General features: G+C 37.9%; 4 protein-coding genes and 1 long non-coding RNA gene across 6 annotated transcripts; 2 read left to right on the top strand and 3 right to left on the bottom strand.

Annotated features, from left to right (window-relative positions):
- Window positions 1–258: 258 nt before the first annotated feature.
- On the bottom strand, window positions 259–1,360 carry LOC135433751 (uncharacterized). The gene is made up of 2 exons (XM_064689985.1): window positions 1,064–1,360; window positions 259–1,003 (listed from the first exon to the last, which is right to left on the bottom strand). The coding sequence occupies exons 1-2, from the start codon at window positions 1,142–1,144 to the stop codon at window positions 479–481; spliced, it is 606 nt and encodes a 201-aa protein (XP_064546055.1). The 5' UTR covers window positions 1,145–1,360; the 3' UTR covers window positions 259–478.
- A 72-nt stretch (window positions 1,361–1,432) lies between these two features.
- On the top strand, window positions 1,433–2,046 carry LOC135433753 (uncharacterized). Its single transcript, XR_010437134.1, has 2 exons — window positions 1,433–1,524; window positions 1,607–2,046. It is a non-coding gene; the product is annotated as an uncharacterized LOC135433753 (long non-coding RNA).
- On the bottom strand, window positions 1,781–6,179 carry Grip163 (gamma-tubulin complex component 6). Its single transcript, XM_064689983.1, has 6 exons — window positions 5,241–6,179; window positions 4,978–5,180; window positions 4,763–4,916; window positions 4,336–4,700; window positions 2,121–4,273; window positions 1,781–2,047 (listed from the first exon to the last, which is right to left on the bottom strand). Exons 1-6 carry the CDS (start codon window positions 6,094–6,096, stop codon window positions 1,825–1,827), a joined length of 3,954 nt encoding a protein of 1,317 aa, XP_064546053.1. The 5' UTR covers window positions 6,097–6,179; the 3' UTR covers window positions 1,781–1,824.
- Window positions 6,180–6,549: 370 nt separating this feature from the next.
- endos (alpha-endosulfine) lies at window positions 6,550–8,011 on the bottom strand. The gene is made up of 3 exons (XM_064689986.1): window positions 7,757–8,011; window positions 7,151–7,343; window positions 6,550–7,094 (listed from the first exon to the last, which is right to left on the bottom strand). The coding sequence occupies exons 2-3, from the start codon at window positions 7,331–7,333 to the stop codon at window positions 6,921–6,923; spliced, it is 357 nt and encodes a 118-aa protein (XP_064546056.1). The 5' UTR covers window positions 7,334–7,343; window positions 7,757–8,011; the 3' UTR covers window positions 6,550–6,920.
- Window positions 8,012–8,408: 397 nt separating this feature from the next.
- On the top strand, window positions 8,409–19,388 carry hzg (herzog). Of its 2 annotated transcripts, none has more exons than XM_064690015.1 (6): window positions 8,409–8,804; window positions 9,064–9,232; window positions 16,726–16,958; window positions 17,033–17,214; window positions 17,333–17,486; window positions 17,562–19,388. In XM_064690015.1, the coding sequence occupies exons 2-6, from the start codon at window positions 9,157–9,159 to the stop codon at window positions 17,919–17,921; spliced, it is 1,005 nt and encodes a 334-aa protein (XP_064546085.1). In that variant the 5' UTR covers window positions 8,409–8,804; window positions 9,064–9,156; the 3' UTR covers window positions 17,922–19,388. The 2 variants fall into 2 exon arrangements, with proteins under 2 accessions (XP_064546085.1, XP_064546084.1); XM_064690014.1 differs by having other exon boundaries at window positions 8,410–8,804; window positions 16,723–16,958.
- The last annotated feature ends 1,913 nt before the right edge of the window (window positions 19,389–21,301 follow it).

Genomic DNA, 21,301 nt, shown 5'->3' with positions numbered 1-21,301 from the left:
ATAATTATGATAAGTGGAAAATATTTTGCATGTGCCAGTCTCGTATGAGGTCGTGTCTCTTATAGTTTAGGTAAAAACATATGTACAAACCAGCTGCCGAATGATAGCACCTGCTTGGATCTTAATGCAGGCTGTTCTCGATTCCCGGACTTTACTCAGGTAACTCATGCAGCTACAACCTGAAGGATTTTATACAACTCGTACGTTTCGTCTACCTAGAAAATTGGAAAGCCCCCTCGTAAAATAAAACACACGCCATTTAATGTTTAAAACATGGAAAGACAAATGTTTTACTATTTAAACTCAGCATCAGAAATATAAATACATATAAAAATGATATTCTTAAGATACACAAAGTGTACATTAGTGCATGCTTACACATATATCGAAATCTTAGGTGTAGAAAAATCAGGGACAGTCTAAACAAATGTGTCATATATGGCTTTGGTTCAGGCCTGAATTACCCTACATATAGGAACTAGGTAGGTTCATCTTGTAGTTGGTTGCATGGCGACTGGTTTTCCTTGCCGTCAAGGTTCAGGCGATTCATGGCCACCAGTTCCATTAGGTTAGCGCGACTGCGTTTCGGCGTGAAGCGAGTAGCAGAGTTTGAATTCGAGCCGCAACCAGCGCTTTTGTTAAGCTTCTCACGCGGTGGGGTATGCAGAAATACGCCCTCAAAAATAGTTTCCAAACTGTTGGAGCGACTGATGCCACATGTTGAATCATTTGCATTGTCGCTAGGCGCGCTGATCTGTGCATTGATCTCATGCAACGCCACGAATTCTGGGTTGTTCTGGCGCCCAGGACTGCGCTGCTGTGCCGGCTCCTGTTTTGGCGTTTCAATGTCCGACATATTTAGGTCATCAATGGGAGATGGCGTACGACCATGTGGCGAGAAGGCACGTATTTCGAAAGCGGGCAGCTCATCACAGTCCGCCGGTTCGCCCGGTTCAAAGGCCAGCGACAAATCACTTTCGCTCTCTAGCGAGGACATCGAACACTGAAGGATATAGGAGCTGTTTAGCTGTAGCTCAATACTGCCCATATTTATTGTATTTACCGCATCAGCATCCGATGTTGTGTCCATGTTGTACGTTGAGCGTGCTGTACTTATATGCAATGCCGAGATATCGTCAAGCATTACAAATATGTGAAAAAGTCGCTGCCTGTTGATTGCTGGCCTGTCAGCGAATTGCCTCTTTTGGGTTGCTTCTTTCGCGTGATTCGAGGGTTCTCAGCGCAGGTAGTCAATAAACTAACGCGCTTTAACTTTATTGCCGCACCAGTCGGCTGGTAAACAAAATATTGTTATTTATCGAAATGTTATCGATAATTAGAAGTCCGAGTCAGTGACAGCGTGACCATTCACTGCAAACAAAAAATACTAAAACTTTTGTATGAAGCAACATTTCAATTTTATCAGTGTCAAATACATTTATCGTTTTTGTATATACAAACATTTTTCTAACTGACGGATTGGTGATCACTGTACGGCCCAAACTGTACATTTTCTTAAATATGGTAACTTATTCTTTTCTCCTTTCTGTGGGTTTTTATATCAAACACAGGCCAAGTTTACTTTTCCCACTCTGCAAATAAAAAGGTATTTGAAGATATGCCCTACTATGAAGTTAAGTAAGAGCTGCATGTTTTCAAAGTTTAATGCAGACCTGGGCAGGAACTTCCGGTATATATGTTTGTATATATATATACAGCTGGAGCTGCCGAATCCCTGAATAAGGACAAAGCGGCGAATTATTCGGCAATAAGGGAAACATATATTCCTAATCAAGCGCTAGACAACACCTAATAACATTTTATTTAATTCGTACTATCAGCTACATTGTAGTAGTTATTATAATTTATGATACGTATTAGGTCAACTATTTTCTCTTGATAACCGGAAGCAGCAACCTTGTTTCCCAAGTAGATCGCATAACGAATGAATTTTTCAAACTCGGCTTCTTCGTATACTAATCGCTTGTAGCGCGGATGAACAAACTGTTGTTCTTCATCCAAAACAAACGGCTTTGAGTTCAGAATTCTAAAAGAAGAAGAATATTAAGAGTTATTAATAACTGGCTAAAATTCCTTTCAAATTTTAAATAGTAACCAACTTGCAAAAACGTAGCGCAATCACAAGTATGTTATCAATCGTCTCCCGAAACTTGGCGCTCCGACGATTGAGCAGCGAAAAGAAGGCGATCTCCTTTAGGTATTCCACATGACGCTGGTAAAGACCTTCAACAGAATCGACGGTGATTAGCTCATCGGTAAAAGACTTCCACGTGCCCTCCAATGCATTTGTGACCAGATGATTCTGCAGCGTGATGACAAAATGCGACAGTTTGTGACGCACCATTTGCAAATGACGATACTGCGATGACTGCTGCAATAAGCGGCCGTGCAGTCTGGATGACTGCTGGAAGTCCAGATAGGTACGCTCCATTATGAAACTGACGTGTCGCAGCTTAATCAAATGTGAGAATATTTGCGCATACTTGTCCATGGTTTCCCCGCTGAATACCAAATTCAGGGGCCATTCCATTTTGCAATCAAGTTTAAATATGGACAGGACATTGATATCCATTAGATCAAAAGCCTCCGGTATATTCGTGCAATTCAATGCGAGATTATCGGCAACTAGAGCTGCACCAGTTCCATCGGCTGCTCTGTTGATGAGTGCATTGTTGATTATGGCGTCGAGTACACCCTTTTGGCATAAGCTGTGCGGCACTACGCCAGATTCGATTTGCTCCAGGATTCCCACAATGAGCAGTGTGCCGAATTCGCCGTCTAGCAAAAAGAAATATTTGCGTAGCTGGCAAAAATGCTCGAAAACGTGTTGCTCGTGGAATATGCGCAGAACCTCGTTGCGTAGCAGCGACAGGTGCGATTTAAGTGGTATCATAACCGACAGCTGCATGTAACGTTTGATTATAAACGGATTATGTCCGATTTTTTGTATTTGTTCGGATCCTTTTGCCTCCGACGTATCCAATTGCAATGTGGGTAAGCTAAAGACAGGCTTTTCTCTTTTCAAAGCCACAGCTTCGGGCTCAACTACAGCAGCTTCTGCAGTCTGATCCGTATTATCCTGATTAGTATCACAGTTGTTACTACTATTAATACTGTTGTTATTGGCCGCATCAACCAGCTCGTTTGGTATATCGACTTCAATCTCTACATCGGATGTGGTGGACATGGGCGTTTCTGTATCCAGCGTGGACTCCACGCATAGCTTGTGTGGCTCCAATGGCAAATGCATGGCATTGCCTAAACCTCCACTGATCGTGAAGTCTCCTTCCATAACATGACGGCGATTTCGTGCAAGTTCCGTGTCCGAATGCAGTAGACGCTTCTCGGACTCACTGGCCGCATCCTCTTCACTATTCAATGAGCCGAAAGTGTTGTGCTGCTGCATGCGCTGACGATTGCGCTGCAAATCTGTGAGATCCTCGAGATTCATGTTCAAATCTGGCGGCAGCTTAGTTCGCTGTTCCGTACAATTAAGAACTCGCATCCGATTTTGTTCGGCTTCTGTGTAACTGGTTGCGCTGGTCGTCGCGTCTTTCTGCAGCTGTACTTCCATTTGACATTCTTGAAACTGTTCAGAGGAATTATTGCGCATACGATTGCGAGCCATTTCCATATCGGTCTCATTCGAGTTCAGCACATCGGCTTGATCCGGCTGTGATGTCGCTGGCACTGGCTTAACCTTCGCCAGTTCTTCGGGGTCTAATTCCTCGCAGGAAACATAGCTGCGACCACTACTTGTGCTGTCGTCTGGGCTCGTGTCCGCGACAGGCATTTCAATCGGTGCTGTGGCCTTTTGTAAGGCAGCTATTTGCTTTTCCAAACCCTGTTTCTCCTGTTTCAAACGCATTTCTTCCAGCTGATCGCACTTGCGCTGGTATCCTAGCTCAAATACCAGTCCCATACGTTTCTGCTCCAGACGCAACTGTTCCTGTTGCTCCCGTTGCTCGTTAAGCTCTTCATAGCGTTTTTGCTTCACTGCGTTCGCTTTCAATTGCAAATCACGCTGGCGCTGCTCCCAGGCAGCAATGTGCGACCGAGTGCAGTCCCACATGCGATTACCAAAGCGTCGGCTACTCTCTGTTTGTTCCTCTAAGATGCTTTGCATCTTAAATGGCTGGATGTTCTGCAGTATATGTTCGTAGTGTAGCTCCAGCTCTTGGCGCATTTTCATTAACTGCTGCTCCGACAGGCATACAACAAAGTCGGGATACTTTAAATTGAAAACCACATGCTGTAAGCCAACCACTGATTATTATGCGCCACATATTTCAATATGTATCCATGTCAACTTACCTGAGCATTGTAAGTCTTAAGGAAACGGTTGTACTTTCCGCATTGCAGAATTGCCTGCTCGCAGCCCGCAAGAAAGCCAGGCACTATATCTGACCGAACATAGTAGCCCTTGTCGAAAAATTCTTTGCTGCGCTCGTGCATCATCTTGTGCGGGCAACACTTGATGAAAAGCTCATTAAAGGGTTCCTCGAGCTCGCCCTGGTAAAGCCAACGCTGTAGCTGGGCGAAGTATGTGCCGCACAATGATCTCAACAGGTACATAAGTAATTGTGAAAATTCACAGTTAATGCCCACATTAATAGCTGACCAAACGAAGCTCAGCAGGCTCATTCCACACATTCCGTTCATGCCTTCAGCGATGTTCACTGAAATTTCACATGAATGTTTAGTTAATCGGTGGAACAAATTTGACGTGTCTTCTTCTTACGACTGGGCTCAGCCTGAAACATCTGATCCATCTGCTGCAGCATCTCCATGGCGGGACGTGCGCCGCGTAGCAGCTGTGGCAAATTTTGTACAGAGAGCGACAGCAAAAACAGTCGGCTATTCGTAAGGAATGTAATTATGGCCTGACGCATAGTCTTTAAAAAAATAAGAAAGCTTGAATTTTGGACTATTAAATGTTTTGCGGGCTGGCCTTACTCGGTTCAAAGGGCGTTCGATACGATTTGGTGCGTGCTGCCATTGAGTACGGGCGCTCAGTCGCCGATAGGCCCTGCCAGAGGCAAGAAATGGCTCCGCAAATTCTGCCAGCACCTCGGGCAGCACAACGCTCAGAGTGATATTTGGTTTCAACATAAAATAGCCATCGTCCGTGCAGACAATCGTATCAGATTGCAGACCAGCTAAGCAATGAAAGAATTAACAGGTTAATCGGAGAAAAATGCTAAGGCAAATATGCCCACCTGCAGCCTGCTTTAAATGATCAATGAGGAGAGGCAGCTTAATATACATCAACTGCAACGTCTGATCCTGGTGCCATTTGAGCTCGTTACTTACAAGCTGATCCGTGACAAAATGTTTCTCAGATGTAACGGTCATCGTTAAGCCCATATTAGTATCGGATTCTTTTGCTGACACTTGGCCTTTGTCCCGCAACGGCAAGTTAATCTTAACACGCCGTGGTCCTCTCCTGGATTCATTTATACGTGACATGGAGTCCTTCAGTACTGAGCAGGCCAAAATGGTTTTCTTCTGGCTCTTTTGGGCATTGCGCATCACGTCCAGATCGCTCACCGGAAATTCTGACTGCCGGCGAAATTCGATGGGCTTTATTGAGTCTCGCATATTTTCGACCGATCTTAATAGGGGTGGGCCCAGCGGTCTACCCGGGAATTGCCAATCCTGGCATGGGTTTGGCAGCAGTCGTAGCGGCCTGGCCAGCAAAATTTGGTTTTGCCAGGATCCACAGGATTTTGAAGGTTCTTGTTGTTGTTTTTGTTGCTCTTGAGCTGAGCATATGTTGAGAAGACAGCTTGGAATCTCGTTGCCTAGAGTGGAATTTAAATTCGCGCACTGCTCGTCCAATAGCTTCTGACACTCAGGTAGCCTATCCAATCGAGGAGACGATGGGTTCGTCGAACGTGGCGACAGCAGAGATTCGTAGATTTTTGTGCGTTTATTGGCAACTGAAGCAGGCGAAGGCATCTCTGCAGCTGCAGCTGCTTGCTCGGCTTGGGCGCGCTCATCCTGCGACAGCAACACGGCTATATTGGTGACTATGTTGAAAACGCTCTGGTTGGAATTGTAAGCTGCTTCCATTCAAATTAATAATAATATTTAACAAAATTTAAAATTCAAAAATATTGCAAATACAAATAGGAATCGTTCTTTGCGTTGAATGTTTTGGAGATGGACAATATTTACGTAGCTGTTACTCATAAAATATATCGATAACTATTATATGCGCGTTAATACTTTTATCTGATACTGGTTTAAACACTTGCAAATTTTTTTATAGGGTATGTACCAAGAGCTGTTGGCAGACAGCGCCCGTCCCTAGAGTGCATTTGAATGAAGAAAATTATCGATTTTCGTTTGTGCTGGGATGACATTCCATTCTTAGCTTTCAATAGTCCGTTTCCAAATTTAAAAAAAAGAAGCGGGACCCAATTGATTACAAAGTTGATTAAAAGGCCATTATTTTAAATCTTCATTCACATTCATTTTATTTTTTCATTCATTCTCCGAACGCTACATTTAAAAATGTTGAACTGAACTGGTTACATCTTAAGTTTATTACGTTTTCAATAACTTACAACTACATACAATCAGGATAATATATTGTTAAATAGAACTTTTGAAAGGTTACGTGCTGCCATAATACATTCAATGTTCTTGAGATTGGCGCAAGCTAGGTGTAGGTATTAAATATTTTATTAGAGCAAAGAAAAAATAAGGAAAATGCGGAGTAATTGGGAATAAATCAAACAAAACTTGCATAGATTGTTTACAACTCGGCAAAACGGGCGCCAGCGCAACGGCTTAGTGCACATAGATCAGCCAACCTAGTAATAGACTACAATATTAGGTATAGAGCATTGGGGGGCATCAGGGGAGCTTGTGGGTAATAGATCTCTGAAAGCTTAGCTCGTCGTTTGGAACTTGTTGCACGGTTGTATAATCGAGGTCTTCCGAGCAGGCACCGTTTCGGGCGTTGGTATAGCGTCGCCGGTGGTCACCTTATTGGCAAACACCTGCTTAACACTGCCGCCCTTCTGCTTGGCCATCTGATAATCGCCAGAATCGAAAAATTTTTGCTAAAAGAAAGGTTATGTAGATTAAGTTAATATATATGAGCGAGCTGTCAACTTACGCCCTTTTGAAGACGCTTCTGAAGGAAGGCGGAATGACCGCCAGGCACTCGAACACCACTTGGATATTTCGACTTAAGCTTCTCTTCTTCAATTTTCTCCAAGTCCCTGGCATTGGCTTGTTCAGCTGTTGGTTCGTTCTCCTGCGGCGTGGTTGCCGGGCTGTTTTCTTCAGTGGAGCTCATGATGTTTGTTCTACGACAAAACATATTAAATATGAGATAATTTAATAATGTTACACTCTATTTGTATGCGAACCAAAACAAATCATGTACATACACTTGTAAATTGCAAATATGGCGATATTGCAACCTAAACTGCATGTATACGCGACAAGGACAACTGAATTTAAAAAGCGAGCGAAAATGGCCTGATAAAATTGCATTTCATGAAACGCACACTCGCATATGTCCATACATGTACATATGTATATGCACATACAAGAACGTACATATGTATTTACATGGACTTGCTAATATATAGTGCGAACGACGGCAACGCGTAATATAATCGTATTAATTACATGTGCAAATAATGTTACGATTTAATACTTACGCAAAATATTCATACACTAATAAGTGTATGTATATGAGATTATGACTTTTTACCTTTGTCTGGTGTGATGCGTCAAATGTGACAAGTAACTGTTGTTTTCCTACTTTTTGCAATTAAGAACACATGTACGCCGTACGTCTTAAGCTTTTAATTGAGTTAGTAGACGAGTTGGTAAGGACACAATGACGTTATAGACTATAACGATGCAAATTATTTGTCCCAGATACACTTTTAATGAATTATTGCATAGAAATTCAAAATTTCCTCTTCTCGATACAATTAGTACACTTTTTTGGTAGACGCTACGAAATAAAGTTGTCGCCGATTATTCGGAATAAGTTCATTTGAGATAATGAACGAAAAGTTATGGGAGTCGGAACGTACGAACTAAGCTCGTGAGTCTCGTGCATTTATATCTAATGTTTTTTTTTCTTAATATGTTATTGTTAAATTCAATTTCGTTCATCGCACATATAAAGGATTATTTATATTTTTGTGCACTTTAATATTCGATAGAAAGGGGTCAAAGAATGATCATTGTAAACATAATAAATTGTGGGGAGTGAATTATGTTAACTGAATACACCGTTGCAGCCCTAGTCGCTGTTACTGTCAGAAACTGTTAAGGTATTTGTGGCAACTCTTTTTTGCTCAACACAATCATGGTGGCAACACTAAAGCCAGTCTTGCTACATTTTTTTCGAGGAACACACGTTTTGTTTATTTGCGCGGAATTTTGAATACAATTAATATTAAATAATTAATTAATACTCAAAATGAGTGCGATATCGAAATAAACCAAAAAAACGATAGGCAACAGTGGAAAAAAAAACGAAGCAAATAGCAGTGTTTGTGTACTGTGTTGATAGTGTGTGTGTGCGTTTGTTTGTGTGTGTCGAGTGAGTGCGTTATAAATAAAACGCCAAGAAGCTGCGTGCAAAAAGTAGACGCCAAGAAAAATAAAGAATGTGCCCAAACACCAGTGCAAGAAAAGAAACTGTTTTTATGTTGATTTTCGTTGTATTTTTAATACATTTCTAATTATTTTTTAATAAAGTAACGAAAGGCGAAAGTGCATTTTTACATGTAACGCTACTAAAGGTGAATATCGCGAGGGAAAATCATTTGCATTCTGCGACGACGAAACCAACGAATGAGGCTGTCAAAGCGTAATTGTAAAATTCCACTGTCTGGCACAGGCAACAGTCGCAGTTACAGTCGACGTCGCAGTCTGCGTTACACACATACATGCATATGCGTATATAAATGTGTTTCTATATAAAGAAAACATGAAGTTTTCTAAGGAAAATGTGTGCAAAAAATATGTATTAATAATGTGTATGTGTATTATTTTGTGCAGCTAAATTTACAAATAAACGTTTTTGAAACTTCGACCTGTAAACTTTATTTGGATTTAAGCAGAGGACACGTTCAACTTGCAACACGCTGTGTAATGGATGCAACATCAATAATAACACAAGTTTCCCGCGATGATGAACAATTGAATGTCTATCCAAGCGACAAAGGAGGTAAGAGACAACAACTATACACATTGAGAGAGAGTGAGCCCAATGACTCATGCGACAGTCCAAACGGCGTCACAACAAAGACGAAATAAAAATACTTAAAGGACAAGTGGTCACAAAGTTTGGACTGCCCCCCTTCTGACCTTAGCAATTGTTCAAGCTCCCACCCCAAACCAGCTCACTTGATAGCTTTTGTTTTTCTCTCACTCGCACACATTGTGTGTTGAGTGTGTTTGTATGTATTTTTGTGCGCAGCTGTTTTCTTGCCTATTGTGAATGATCTAACCACTTGCTAGCTTCTGACGTCGCAGTTTGCAACTCTCAAAGCGCCACCTGTAATCAACTGTGACGTCATTCTCTTGACAAGTGCACGCGAACAGCAAAATCAACGGCAGAACAAATTGCGTTACATTAACTGCCGTTCCATGTCCTAGGGATTGTCAGGGAGAAAAAGAGAGAAAGGTAGAGAGAAAAACAAGCACGCCTAACAATTGAAACCGCAATTAAATTGCATACTATTTACGAAAAAAGATAAAAAGTCCGACAGGGAGAGGGCGAAACCGGTATCGACTAGTTTTCGTGAAAATAACAAACAAACAAAGCAACAGACGATTAACAAACCGTAGCTTACAAAAAAGCTTGAATGAAAACTGCAGAGAGCGCGTTTTAGTCTCAAGAAAGAGAGCGAAAAGTAAAAAAAAAGTTGCATACTCTTACATATTTGTGTTTGTATGTTTGCAGTTATATCTTTAAATATGTGGGTATATATATTCATACGTATTACGTATACACATGTGTGTTTTTTATATTTCTTTTTTATTTGTGCTGCAACAGCAGCAGCGCACAAAGTACAAGGTGGGGCCCGGCCGAGACGAGACGAGACGAGACTTGCGCCTTAAAGTAACAACAAAATTTAATCTAATCTGCGGTCGCAAAAACAGACGACAACTATACTTTACACGAATGTATGTACGTATACGTAGATGTATATAAAAACACACACATTTACGTATATAATGGCAAAGCGTTTAAAGCTAAACAAAAAAAACTTTGCGGTTAGGTGCTAATTGACATCTCTCGTTTCTTGCCTAAATAAGTTTGTTCGCTTTTGAGTCGCTTTTGACAGTGCTGCCAATACAGCTCAAACTGAAACCCAAATATTTATCTATAATGGAACACACTTCCGTGTGCATACATATGCATGTACACATTTATGTAGCGTAGGCATTTTTTCACTCTTTGACTTGTTGAGCTATGTGACAATAAAAGACGGCGACGTCATCAACGCCACCCTGTCTCTCTGTATTGCTACGTTTGGCTTGTGTGGGTGTGAGAAGAGGGCAGAGCATTAGAACCGGCAAAAGATGAAATGTGTGTGTTCTTTTTTTATTATTTTCTTATTCTTTTTTTTTTCAGTGTGGGTGCCGCCTAAGTGCTGCCGCCCGACCGTCCGTTTTTTAATATTTATATGTGTAGATACATATATATATAATATATTTTTATGGGCAAACGCTCTAGTATCTCATTTCTCGATGGGATTGTCTGTGATTTTCAATTTCCCAAGGTCTTAAAATTAAATGACTTGCACACGCACACACGAAATAACAAATGCGTGTTTTGCCCTTTCCAAATAAAATCAAATTTAATTGTTATTACAAATCTACGTATGTACATATGTATATATGTACTAATTTGTCAAAGCAAAGGTGTTAATAATACAGATGAAAAAGTTAACAAAACGTATATAATTTGTTTAGTATTTGATTTAAAATGAAATTTGAAATGAAATAAATAATTATTATTTGCAAATTCTTATTATATAGTTTATTTTTATGCATCATAGCGTTTTGCCGACTCATGAATTGTTATACATTTTTTTTATGGTAATAATTTTAAATATACATTTTTATTTCTCAATAAAATGTGAAAAGTATGAGTTAATCTCATGTTTTTGTCATTTCAAATCATGGTACATACGCTCAAAAGAGGTCGCACCGCATACAAACATAGCTGAATGAATACTCTCATTCTGTAGCTTTTGCTCTCTTGTGTGTGAGAGATGAGAGAAAGAACAAAATTTAATTGAATTTATCGTAACTGTTTAAAATTACTGTTTTTGGCTGTATAGTTAGCGCGAACAGCTGTTACATTAACAGCAAGAAAATAATTTGCATTCAGAGTTGAAGTTTTAAATGCAGAAAGACAAACAAAGCAGTTTTTAATACATATTTAAAGTAAAAAGCTGTACAACTTATTTAATTAAACGAATGTTTCTATTGAAAGCAAACTGCATAAGAACAAATTACAAATTCTCTTTCAACGCTTGAGATTTTCATTTAATTTATTGACGTTATTTTGTTGGCTTTGAAACACCTATCGTAAAAACTTATATGTATTGGTAGAAACGGCGAGATGCATAATTATTAAAAAGAAATATTGTGTATATACAAACATTTCTACATAGATTCTCTATAAAACGATAGGCATGCGAAAAATAAACTACATAAATGCGTACCGCATGCTGTGCAAAAAATTTTGATGGTCTCGGTAGAAAAACATTTCCTATATGTTTCTACATATTGATAGATGTATGTATAAATGTATACAGCTGAAAAAGCCATAATTAATTTATTTTTGGTGCTTTCTTAGATCCATTCAACGGCCAGTTAAAACAAACTATTGCAGCTGCCTGTATACTATCCACTTTCAAAGGGGGAGGCTTTGACGTTCAATGACCTTTGTATGGGGATTTGTATATTCCAACCCCCAAAGCGACATCTTTGTGCAAATGCAACAAAGGGGTCGGCAGCTTTTTCTCTCCGCATGGCCGCCCCCTTGGGAGACCTGCTCTTTCATTTGTGGCAGGTGTTTTCCGAGCTTGTGCAAACATCACGTGCAAAGTTGAGCAGACAAAAAAGAAATAAAAAAAAATCACATTTTTTTAGACATTCGTATGTCTATCTGTGTGTGCGTGCGTGTGTGTGAACTTTTCAAAAGCTTCATAAATATGTTGAAGGTCGAGCTGGTGCCCATTTAAGGCCAGCGCGCAAAAGAATTGGGAATGATATCATATGTATGTATGCCCAGAAGATAACAAACATTGTGAACGCGATTAGATAAGGCAGCAAAATGTTTAAAGTTGGTGCGTTCTCTTGCCATTATTCGACTTTAATTTTTGTTCTTTTTATTTTCATTTTCCTTAAATTAATTATCAAAATACACAATCGCACACCAATGTGCATATCTACTATATGCATGTATTGCTGGCAAGCAAAGAATATAAATTAAAATTAACAAAAAGAAAAAGAAAAGCTTGTCATTTTCATTGCCATTCCGCGTCGGCAAGCTCAAAATGCGAAAGTGTATTTTCCAATTGACGCGTAAGGCCGTTTAACAGTCTGCTGCGGATTTCACATTTGCATAAATTAGTGCAACCAACTCTGTTAATACCCTGTACCCTGTATAATGGATATGTGAATGTGGGTAGGCCCCTGTAAAAGATACTACTTGATATTTAGGCTTCTGTGTAGAATAAAATTATAAATATTTAACTTTGATTTAAATCAACCAACAATATGTATACGAATACAGAGTAACTCCTAGTCAGGCGCTCTCTTTAGGCATTTTTGTGTTCATTTTGTTACATAAATCTTTTATTTAATTGTGTGCACGATTTTGCAAAAGGTTACAGATGCAGACAGCTGCCGTTTTGTGTTAGCTACATATGTACATATCTAAACAGATACATTGAACATACATCAAGTAGAACTGGTTAAAGACAAATGCAAATACTTGAACTGGAAACATGCTTAATGAACCTTTAACTCAATATTTAATTATATCAAACTGTTCTGTGTCTTGATTATACATATATAATAAATTATGCGAAATTTGTTTATAGACTGTAAAATCGTTTTCTATAAATGTCCAATTTAATCAGTTGTAATGCAGAATCTAATAATTGAAATAAATTAATATGAATGATTATTTAGATGATTTTAAGAGAGCGAATGAGCGTTAAAAATAGCGTAAGAGCGCGAGTGAGGAAAAAAGAGAGTGAGAAACAAATGTGTGATACAAAAAGACAGACAGAGAGAAACTGTTCTCTAGCTTACATTAAATATCAAATTATGAGATTCGGAGGCCATCAAAATTACATAGAAGAGCGTTCCACTTGTTAAACGAAAGCAGAAGTGTTAAATCCATATCGAAAAAACGTGTTCTCAAACTGAGTTGCTAAAAAATATGCAATATATGGTAATTTGGATCTGTGAATGCTGCAAAAGAATCAACAAACCAAACTTGGCATCTCTATCATTAATAGTCTCTGAAACAGATCGACTTTTATGGCCAGATTGTCAAAATTGATTTGGCTGATGATACTGATTAAAGATTAATGATGTAAAGCCTTATGTCGGCCTGTTACAACACCTTGCCAACTTTGCAGGGTATACATTTATATGGAATGTAAATGCAGAACTTTATATATATTTAATTTGTGCAGTTATCCAACTTTACAGGGTATACATTCAAACGGAATGTAAATGAAGATCTTTTTATATATAATTTGTGTACTTTTCCCACTTTGCAGGGTATACATTAAAATAGAATGTTAATGAAATGCTTTATATAATTAATTTGCGCATTTCCCAACTTTACAGGCTATACATTTACGTTGAATGTGAATGAAGAACTTTGCGTATTTAATTTATGTACATTTCCAACTTTACAGGGTATACATTTACTTTGCATGTAAATGAAGAACTTAATATGTTTAATTTGTTATTTTTTAAGATCTAAAGTGATTTCGTACCTAAAAATTGTGGCACTTGTCGAAAACATAAAAAATGGCTAAAGCACGAAATTCGTGACTGTGGTATTTCATATTTGATGTACCTGCCCACGGATGGCGTTATTTGCGTTTATTACGGTCAACTGGCTGCCAAATTTGGTGTCTATTTAAATATGATGGACAAAATTGTGCTCATAAAATTTAGCTATAAATGTGGCCAAAAGAAAATAGCAAAAATAAAACGCCCAGGCATAGAGCCAGCAAGTCAATAATTCAATTTAAAGCCTTAAAAATAGTACAAAAGCCTATTTGAGTGTGCTTGTTTGTTGTGGACCACAGGGAGGGAGAGAGGTGAGGCAGGGGGGGGAGGAGGCTGCGCTTGAATGCGCACCGCATACCCCGCTCGGCGGGCGTGCGCATCTGTTACGAGCAGAGCCCACAAACCTAAATATAGATATGGGATATTCTTGGATATATGTATATGTATAGGTATATGTATGTGCATGGCGGCGGCCTATCAATATATTTATGAGGACCAAATGCTGTCGATGTCAGTTCAACAAGTAGGCGACAAATTGACAAAGCCTCGCACTGACTTTTATGCAAAGTTATGCAAAATGTTATGTATTGGAACTGTGGTCTAGAGATGGGCGCGTGACACGACCTAACTGGCCCACTGACACGAAACGTGCACCAAAAAGAAAGCCTGAGCACGCAAACCTTCGGCGTAGAAGTCAGATTAGCTGCGATCTGAAGATATTGCTTGATATATGACGCAGCTAGATATTTAACAGGCTTTATCGTGCCTTTATTTTCGTGCTCGTGAGAGGCCACGACAAAAAAGAAAGGCACGCGCCCAGCTCTGGTGTGGACCTACTTTAAGCCTTAAAAGGGCGGGTCGTTTCACCTTTCACCTGGCTACTAATCAATGTGTAAGTGCGTGCTTCCATCACGCTTTCAACTCGTTATTGTTGTTGTCGTCTGGGCTTTCATTATGCTTGTTGCGAAGACGTCGACGCTCATCAAATATTCAAGTACAGCTGCACTTTAGAATGTCGCCCGCCCGAGCAGGGCGCTCAACAAGGGCTGCTGGGCGCTGCTCCAAGCTCAGTTTATGCTAGCTAACGGTTCATTGAACCGTTCTAATGTCTGGCTTAGCTGCTGCAATCCTGCTTGGCCAACAATTCGCAACATGTAACATGCAACATGCACTTCATTCATGTTTTGCCCAAGTCAAGTGCTGTTGCAAGCTTATTTCCTTTGTTACCCACAACAAAAGCCACACGAAGAACAAGAAGGAGTTGTAGTTGTTAGTTGGTTGGTTTAACGCGCTCTTTGGGGGCCGCACCTGAGGCGGCGACCAGCAAGCAGGGCTTAAAGGTCAACCGGCGACCTTCCTACCTGTGCGTGTCTCTTGGGCCTGTATGTGTGTATGCAATTATAGCATTTACCATCGATTAAACGCATGCATGTATGCTAAATTTGCGACAACACAGACCCCCAAATACCCCCCCCCCCCCCCCCTCACCCTAGCGTGTGGGTTTTTCCATTTCATATTTCATTTCATTTGAGTTTTCTATTTTCAGAAATATTCACATACCAAAAAAAAAGGCCACATATGAAAAGCCATTTACATGTATATTTCCATATTTATTTGTGTCATTATCTATATATATATATATAAATATATATTAATGCTTTTATGGCCACAATAAACGGCCGATCCAGCGGACAAATTCAACCTTGCACATATTTAGCTACTTTAGGGGCGTATTTGGTTAGTGAGCGGAAATGGTGAAATGCAAATGAAAATGAAATCAAAATGCGGCATTTATTTATGGCTTATTCGCTATAAAAACGTTTGTTATAAAAGTAAAAGTTTACCACTTGAATCGTAGAATCTTTCAGGAAACTTATAAATACTTAAAAGTCTCAAGTTAACATTAAGAACATACATTCTGTTAGTAATATGTAAGCATTGCTTGAACTCATGAGAATCGGATAGGAAGGCAATCCATATAAAACAGCTGAAAAGAGAAATGGAGGAACTAAAAGAGTAAAAGAGAATATGGGAGATAAAAAGAGTGGAAGGGACAGAGAGAAACAGATTTCTAACTAACAGAAATATCAAATCATGAGATTTAAAGCCTGGTCTTAAAAGGAAATGAGAAGTTTTATATCTATATCTCAATACAATAAATATGATTATAAGACAACGCAATGCACTTGTCGGGCATTAGAATGCTTGAACAACAGTTTTTTGTCCAGGAATCATATTTCATCTTCCAGCCGAGCATTCGCGGCTTGTGAATTCCTTTCTTATATATTCTTACAAATATAAAATATCACATTATTATTGTCAATTGAAATAATCAATGTAAATTCCATTCATTCAAAAATGTATTTACTTTAATCTCGTGTGGTCAACTTCTAACCGCAAGTGTTTATGCCCTACCCTGGAATTGCCAAGACGATTTGTCAGCGTTTTCAGCTTTGGATAAATAAAGCTGTAATTACGCGATTATTGTATTTTTGAAGTTCGGCTAGAGGTTAGTTTAGTAATTCTCTTGGCTTAACTAGCATCTGGTCAATTTTGTATTCCTCTACCCCAACTGACGAGTGCAGTTCTCTAATGTGTAAACTCTCGATTCTTTATATATATATGCATATTTATCTTAATAAAAAATGTTCTTTCCTTTAGAAGATGTGGATCGTTTGAAGCCACAAAAACGGGGAATTCTACAATCGTTACTTTGCTGCTGGCGTCGAAATCGAACGAAAACAAATCAGAATGGCACACAGATCGATGGTTCAACAACACCGCCACCCTTACCGGACCAACAAAGGTACCTACTACCTCAGGTTAGGCACTCCGATATGCATAGAAAGTGCATGGTCATCGATTTGGACGAAACTCTAGTGCACAGTAGTTTTAAGGTATGTTCACAGATCGTAATACTATCGTAACTACTTCAAATAACAACAACTCATATATCTCTTTACCCTTAAAGCCTATACCTAATGCCGATTTCATAGTGCCTGTAGAAATCGACGGCACCATTCATCAGGTTTATGTGCTAAAGCGACCGCATGTCGACGAGTTTCTACAAAAGATGGGTGAACTGTACGAGTGCGTTTTGTTTACAGCATCACTAGCCAAATACGCAGATCCCGTTGCTGATCTGCTAGACAAGTAAGTAATATAATTAAATAAGTAGAGAGTACATAGTGAGAGCTGTGCTTAAATAATTTGGATAAAGTCCCTTCGTAACTATTAACTTACCTTAATAATTTTCTTTCTAAACTTGCAGATGGAATGTGTTTCGTGCAAGACTCTTTAGGGAATCATGCGTTTATTACAGGGGTAATTACATAAAGGATCTAAATCGTTTGGGAAGGGATTTACAAAAGATTGTCATTGTTGATAATTCACCGGCCAGTTATATATTTCATCCCGATAATGCAGTAAGTACTGCAAAGTATACAATATACATAAATCAGCACTAAACATTTGTCATTTTCTCAAATTGTTTTGGACAGGTTCCTGTCAAGTCCTGGTTCGACGATGTCACCGACTGTGAACTGCGCGAGCTGATACCGCTCTTTGAGAAGCTAAGCAAAGTTGATTCCGTCTATTCGGTGCTCTGCAATTCGAACCAGCCGCTGAACAATCAAACGCACGAGCTGCAGCAGTCGCCGCAGCAGCACCAGCAACAGCAGCAGCAGCAACAGCAACAGACCATCTCTGCCACAACAGTTATTACACAGGCGAGCACACTGTCTGCACCGACCATGCTGAATGCTGCACAACAGCAGCAGCCGCCGCAGCAGCAGCAGCAGCAGCAACTGCAGCTGTCCAGTCCGCCCAGCCCACAGAGCGAGCTGCTGCAAAAGACGTAACATCAGTGGGAATTAATGTTTATAAATATATGATAAAATTTATACATATTATGAGACCAAGCAAAAGCAAACAAGCAAAGCCTGCAAAACAATACATAACCATGCGCCGACACACACACACACACACACACACACACTCTACACCCTACAACCACACACGAACACACACACACGCCAACTACAATAACAATAAAAACATTGCTACATTTATATAAGAAATGCAAACAATCCTCTTTATGGCATTGCTATGTAACCCTTCCTAGTATAAGCTCAAGTTTTTATTTTTTAATACTATTTACAAAGCACATTTGTTATTTATTTTATTTTTTTTTTTGGCTCTTTGCTTTGTTATTTGTTTTTTACATATGTGCGTGCGTGTGTAATTTTTATAAACGAAAGCAAAGATACGCCACGCTTACCCATTGTACTGGGTATTGTACCCACTTCTAATATTTAAAAGAAAAGCAAACATACATAAATATCTATGTATAACTAATAATCATTGAACTTTTATATACACCATATATATATATATATACATATTTTAAGTGCGTATATTTAACAACAAATAAGAGCAAGGGGAAAAACTAAGCAAGCTAAAAGATATAAAACAGCTAACAAAAAGAAAAACAAAAACAAAAAAAAACAAAAATTAAAAGAATAACTATACATATGGGCAGAGAGATAAAATCAAATTCAAAATAGCATATATTTATATATATATTTTTTATTAAAGCGAAAAACAAAAAAAAAACACATACTTAAAGAAAAGAAAACAATTTACGTGTACTACAAAAAATTTATATATACATCTTATATATAATAATGATATATATATATATATATATATATATATATATAGATTAGGCGTATGTATACACCACTTTGCTTAAGCTAAGGCATGTATAAAGATTTCGTAAATTTATAACCACGTTTATGCGGTTGTTTCCTATTCGTGATTTTCCGTTAAAAGTCCAAAAATTGTAAGAAACATTTTCTGCCGCATGGCTAATCACGCATACGAAGCTTGGCATAAACGTAGTTTAATTTATAGCATGCCCAACAAGGGCAAACAAATACACACACACAAATGCTACAATTATTTAAATTTGTTTAGCATCAATTTATAAACTAAATACCAATTGACTCGTATGCCACTTGTTGGGCATCCAAAGTCTGCGGCATGAACGCAGTTAGCTGCTTAAAGGGCAAAAAAAAAAGGCTGCGCTTATACGTCTTTCAATATCATTTATTCTCGAATTCGCTAATAACTTAAAAGCACAATTAACGGTTTCTCACATAAATTCAAAATATGCACAAAACATATCCATCAACTTAAAATACAAAATACAGACCGTGTTAGGGTATCAAATAAAATTTGTGAGCTTTAGTTCCTCGAATCATGAAAAAAAAAACACAACAATCAACCAATTGAGATTCTTGATGTTGGGTATGTGTATAAACGCAGCTTTTTTTTTAGCAGGCTTTTTAGCTTTATATATCTAAAAGGCAAATCGTATACACTTAAACATTTATATTTAATTTGCTTTTCCTTTAACAAGTGCGCTTATGAAACGCATTGCAATATTTCATCTTCTATATATCTATATCTTTAAACCTTTAAACCTTCTACCCAATACTACCGTGCGGACATGTTTCGTGTTTTCTGTGCAGGCAGTTCAATAACATTATTACTCCGACCAAGTAAATAATAGAATACAACAAACGGTATACATATATATATGTATATGTATATTCTCGTAAGCCACACTTATATTGAGCTCAAGCTGGCCACGCCGCAACCCACCTAAATATAATATATATGTATGTATATATATTTATATATGCATAAGTATATAAATATATGTATGTATATTGATGCGACTACCGTTAACAAAAGAAGAAAAGACGCTAACGCTACCCACAACGTGAATACCGACCAGTGCCGTCACGGCTTTCCGATCGTACGACAGTTCAGTCATGTTTCTACACACTCTAATTCTCAACTAGTTTTTGCAAACATTTCTAGTGCATAGGCTTTTATATACTTGATACTGATAACAATACAAAATTCTGCACGTTGTAAACGCGCTATATTCTCATCATATAATTTGCATGGAAGCAAGAAAATTGACCATAAGGCATACTTAAAAAAAAAACAACAAAAAAATGGATATTTCATAATATTGTATATCATTTACACCTGCTGCTAAAATTGTAATAAACGTTAGCAACTAATAACAAGCAAAATTTAAGTATAAAATGCGATAATGATAATGTATTTAAATAATGCATATATTTAACTGTTTTACATTAAATAACAAAAAAATAATAATAATAATAATAAAAAAGTATAAAACAAAAACCGAGCAACACTTAATTTATCATAAAGTTAAAAATTCTATTTTTAAAACGAGCCTATAAATGTAACGCATAAATGTCGGATAAAAAAAAAAACAAAACAAACCAATTTAAATCTACAAAATATTATGTCAACAAAAAATAAAACAAACAAACAAAAAAAAAATTAAAACCCAAATAAAATTGATTTTTACTAAACTCAGTTATTGGTTTTGTGTGTAAAGTTTCGAAATATTCCCAATTAAAACTAAGTGAATAAAGTAAACTGCCGCAACATTAAAACAAATCCAATTACATTTCAAATAATCATCATGTTGCGTTATTACCGACCGTCTGGAATATGGGGAAAGTCTGCTCTGTAAGTTTCATAAATCCGTATTATGCAATCAAACTAAACACATTATCTATTGTTTGCGAATTTGGAATAAAGTACTATTTATTTTTAAATTTTAACGCACATTGTTACATACACCTCGCATTTCGTTCTACATACTATTTAATACACATATTTTGTCTTGAACTTAGTGGATAAACTAAAGACATAGGCAATTGATTTTGCTTTTGCTTTTAAACGGGCCGAGAAAAACGCTTTAGTTTATGTTTGCCTTACTGTTATTTATTACATTTCTTTTGTAGTTTTCTGAAAGCGTTGATCAATTGCATCTTAACAGGGCAAGCAAAAGAATTATAAAAATGTTCTAACAAATAACTTTGTAGCAAACCGCAGAGTGAAAATTACGCTTTATCGCCTTTTTTGTATAATCTCAAATACAAAATACATCGAAAAGTTCTGAGTTATTAGATACATACATATATTTATTTAGTTTATTTAGAAATTGTTCTTTAGGTAATCTATATTCCATATATTCAATTTGTTATTTAAATTTAAATGCATTTAAGTAACGTGTTACATTATTTTATTCATTTTTTAGCTACATGTTTGTCAGGTTGTTGCACTGTAAGAAATTCCTTCATTGATACTTGATCGTAGGTGTACATAATTTCATAACTATATGTAT

This window comes from Drosophila montana, unplaced genomic scaffold, assembly GCF_035044405.1.
Source record: "Drosophila montana isolate Dmon_TW-CO22-7 unplaced genomic scaffold, ASM3504440v1 contig_3218_1, whole genome shotgun sequence".
NCBI classification, from domain to species: Eukaryota; Metazoa; Arthropoda; class Insecta; order Diptera; family Drosophilidae; genus Drosophila; species Drosophila montana.
Note: the sequence above shows the minus strand (reverse complement) of the source record. Positions and strands in the feature narration are given on the sequence as shown.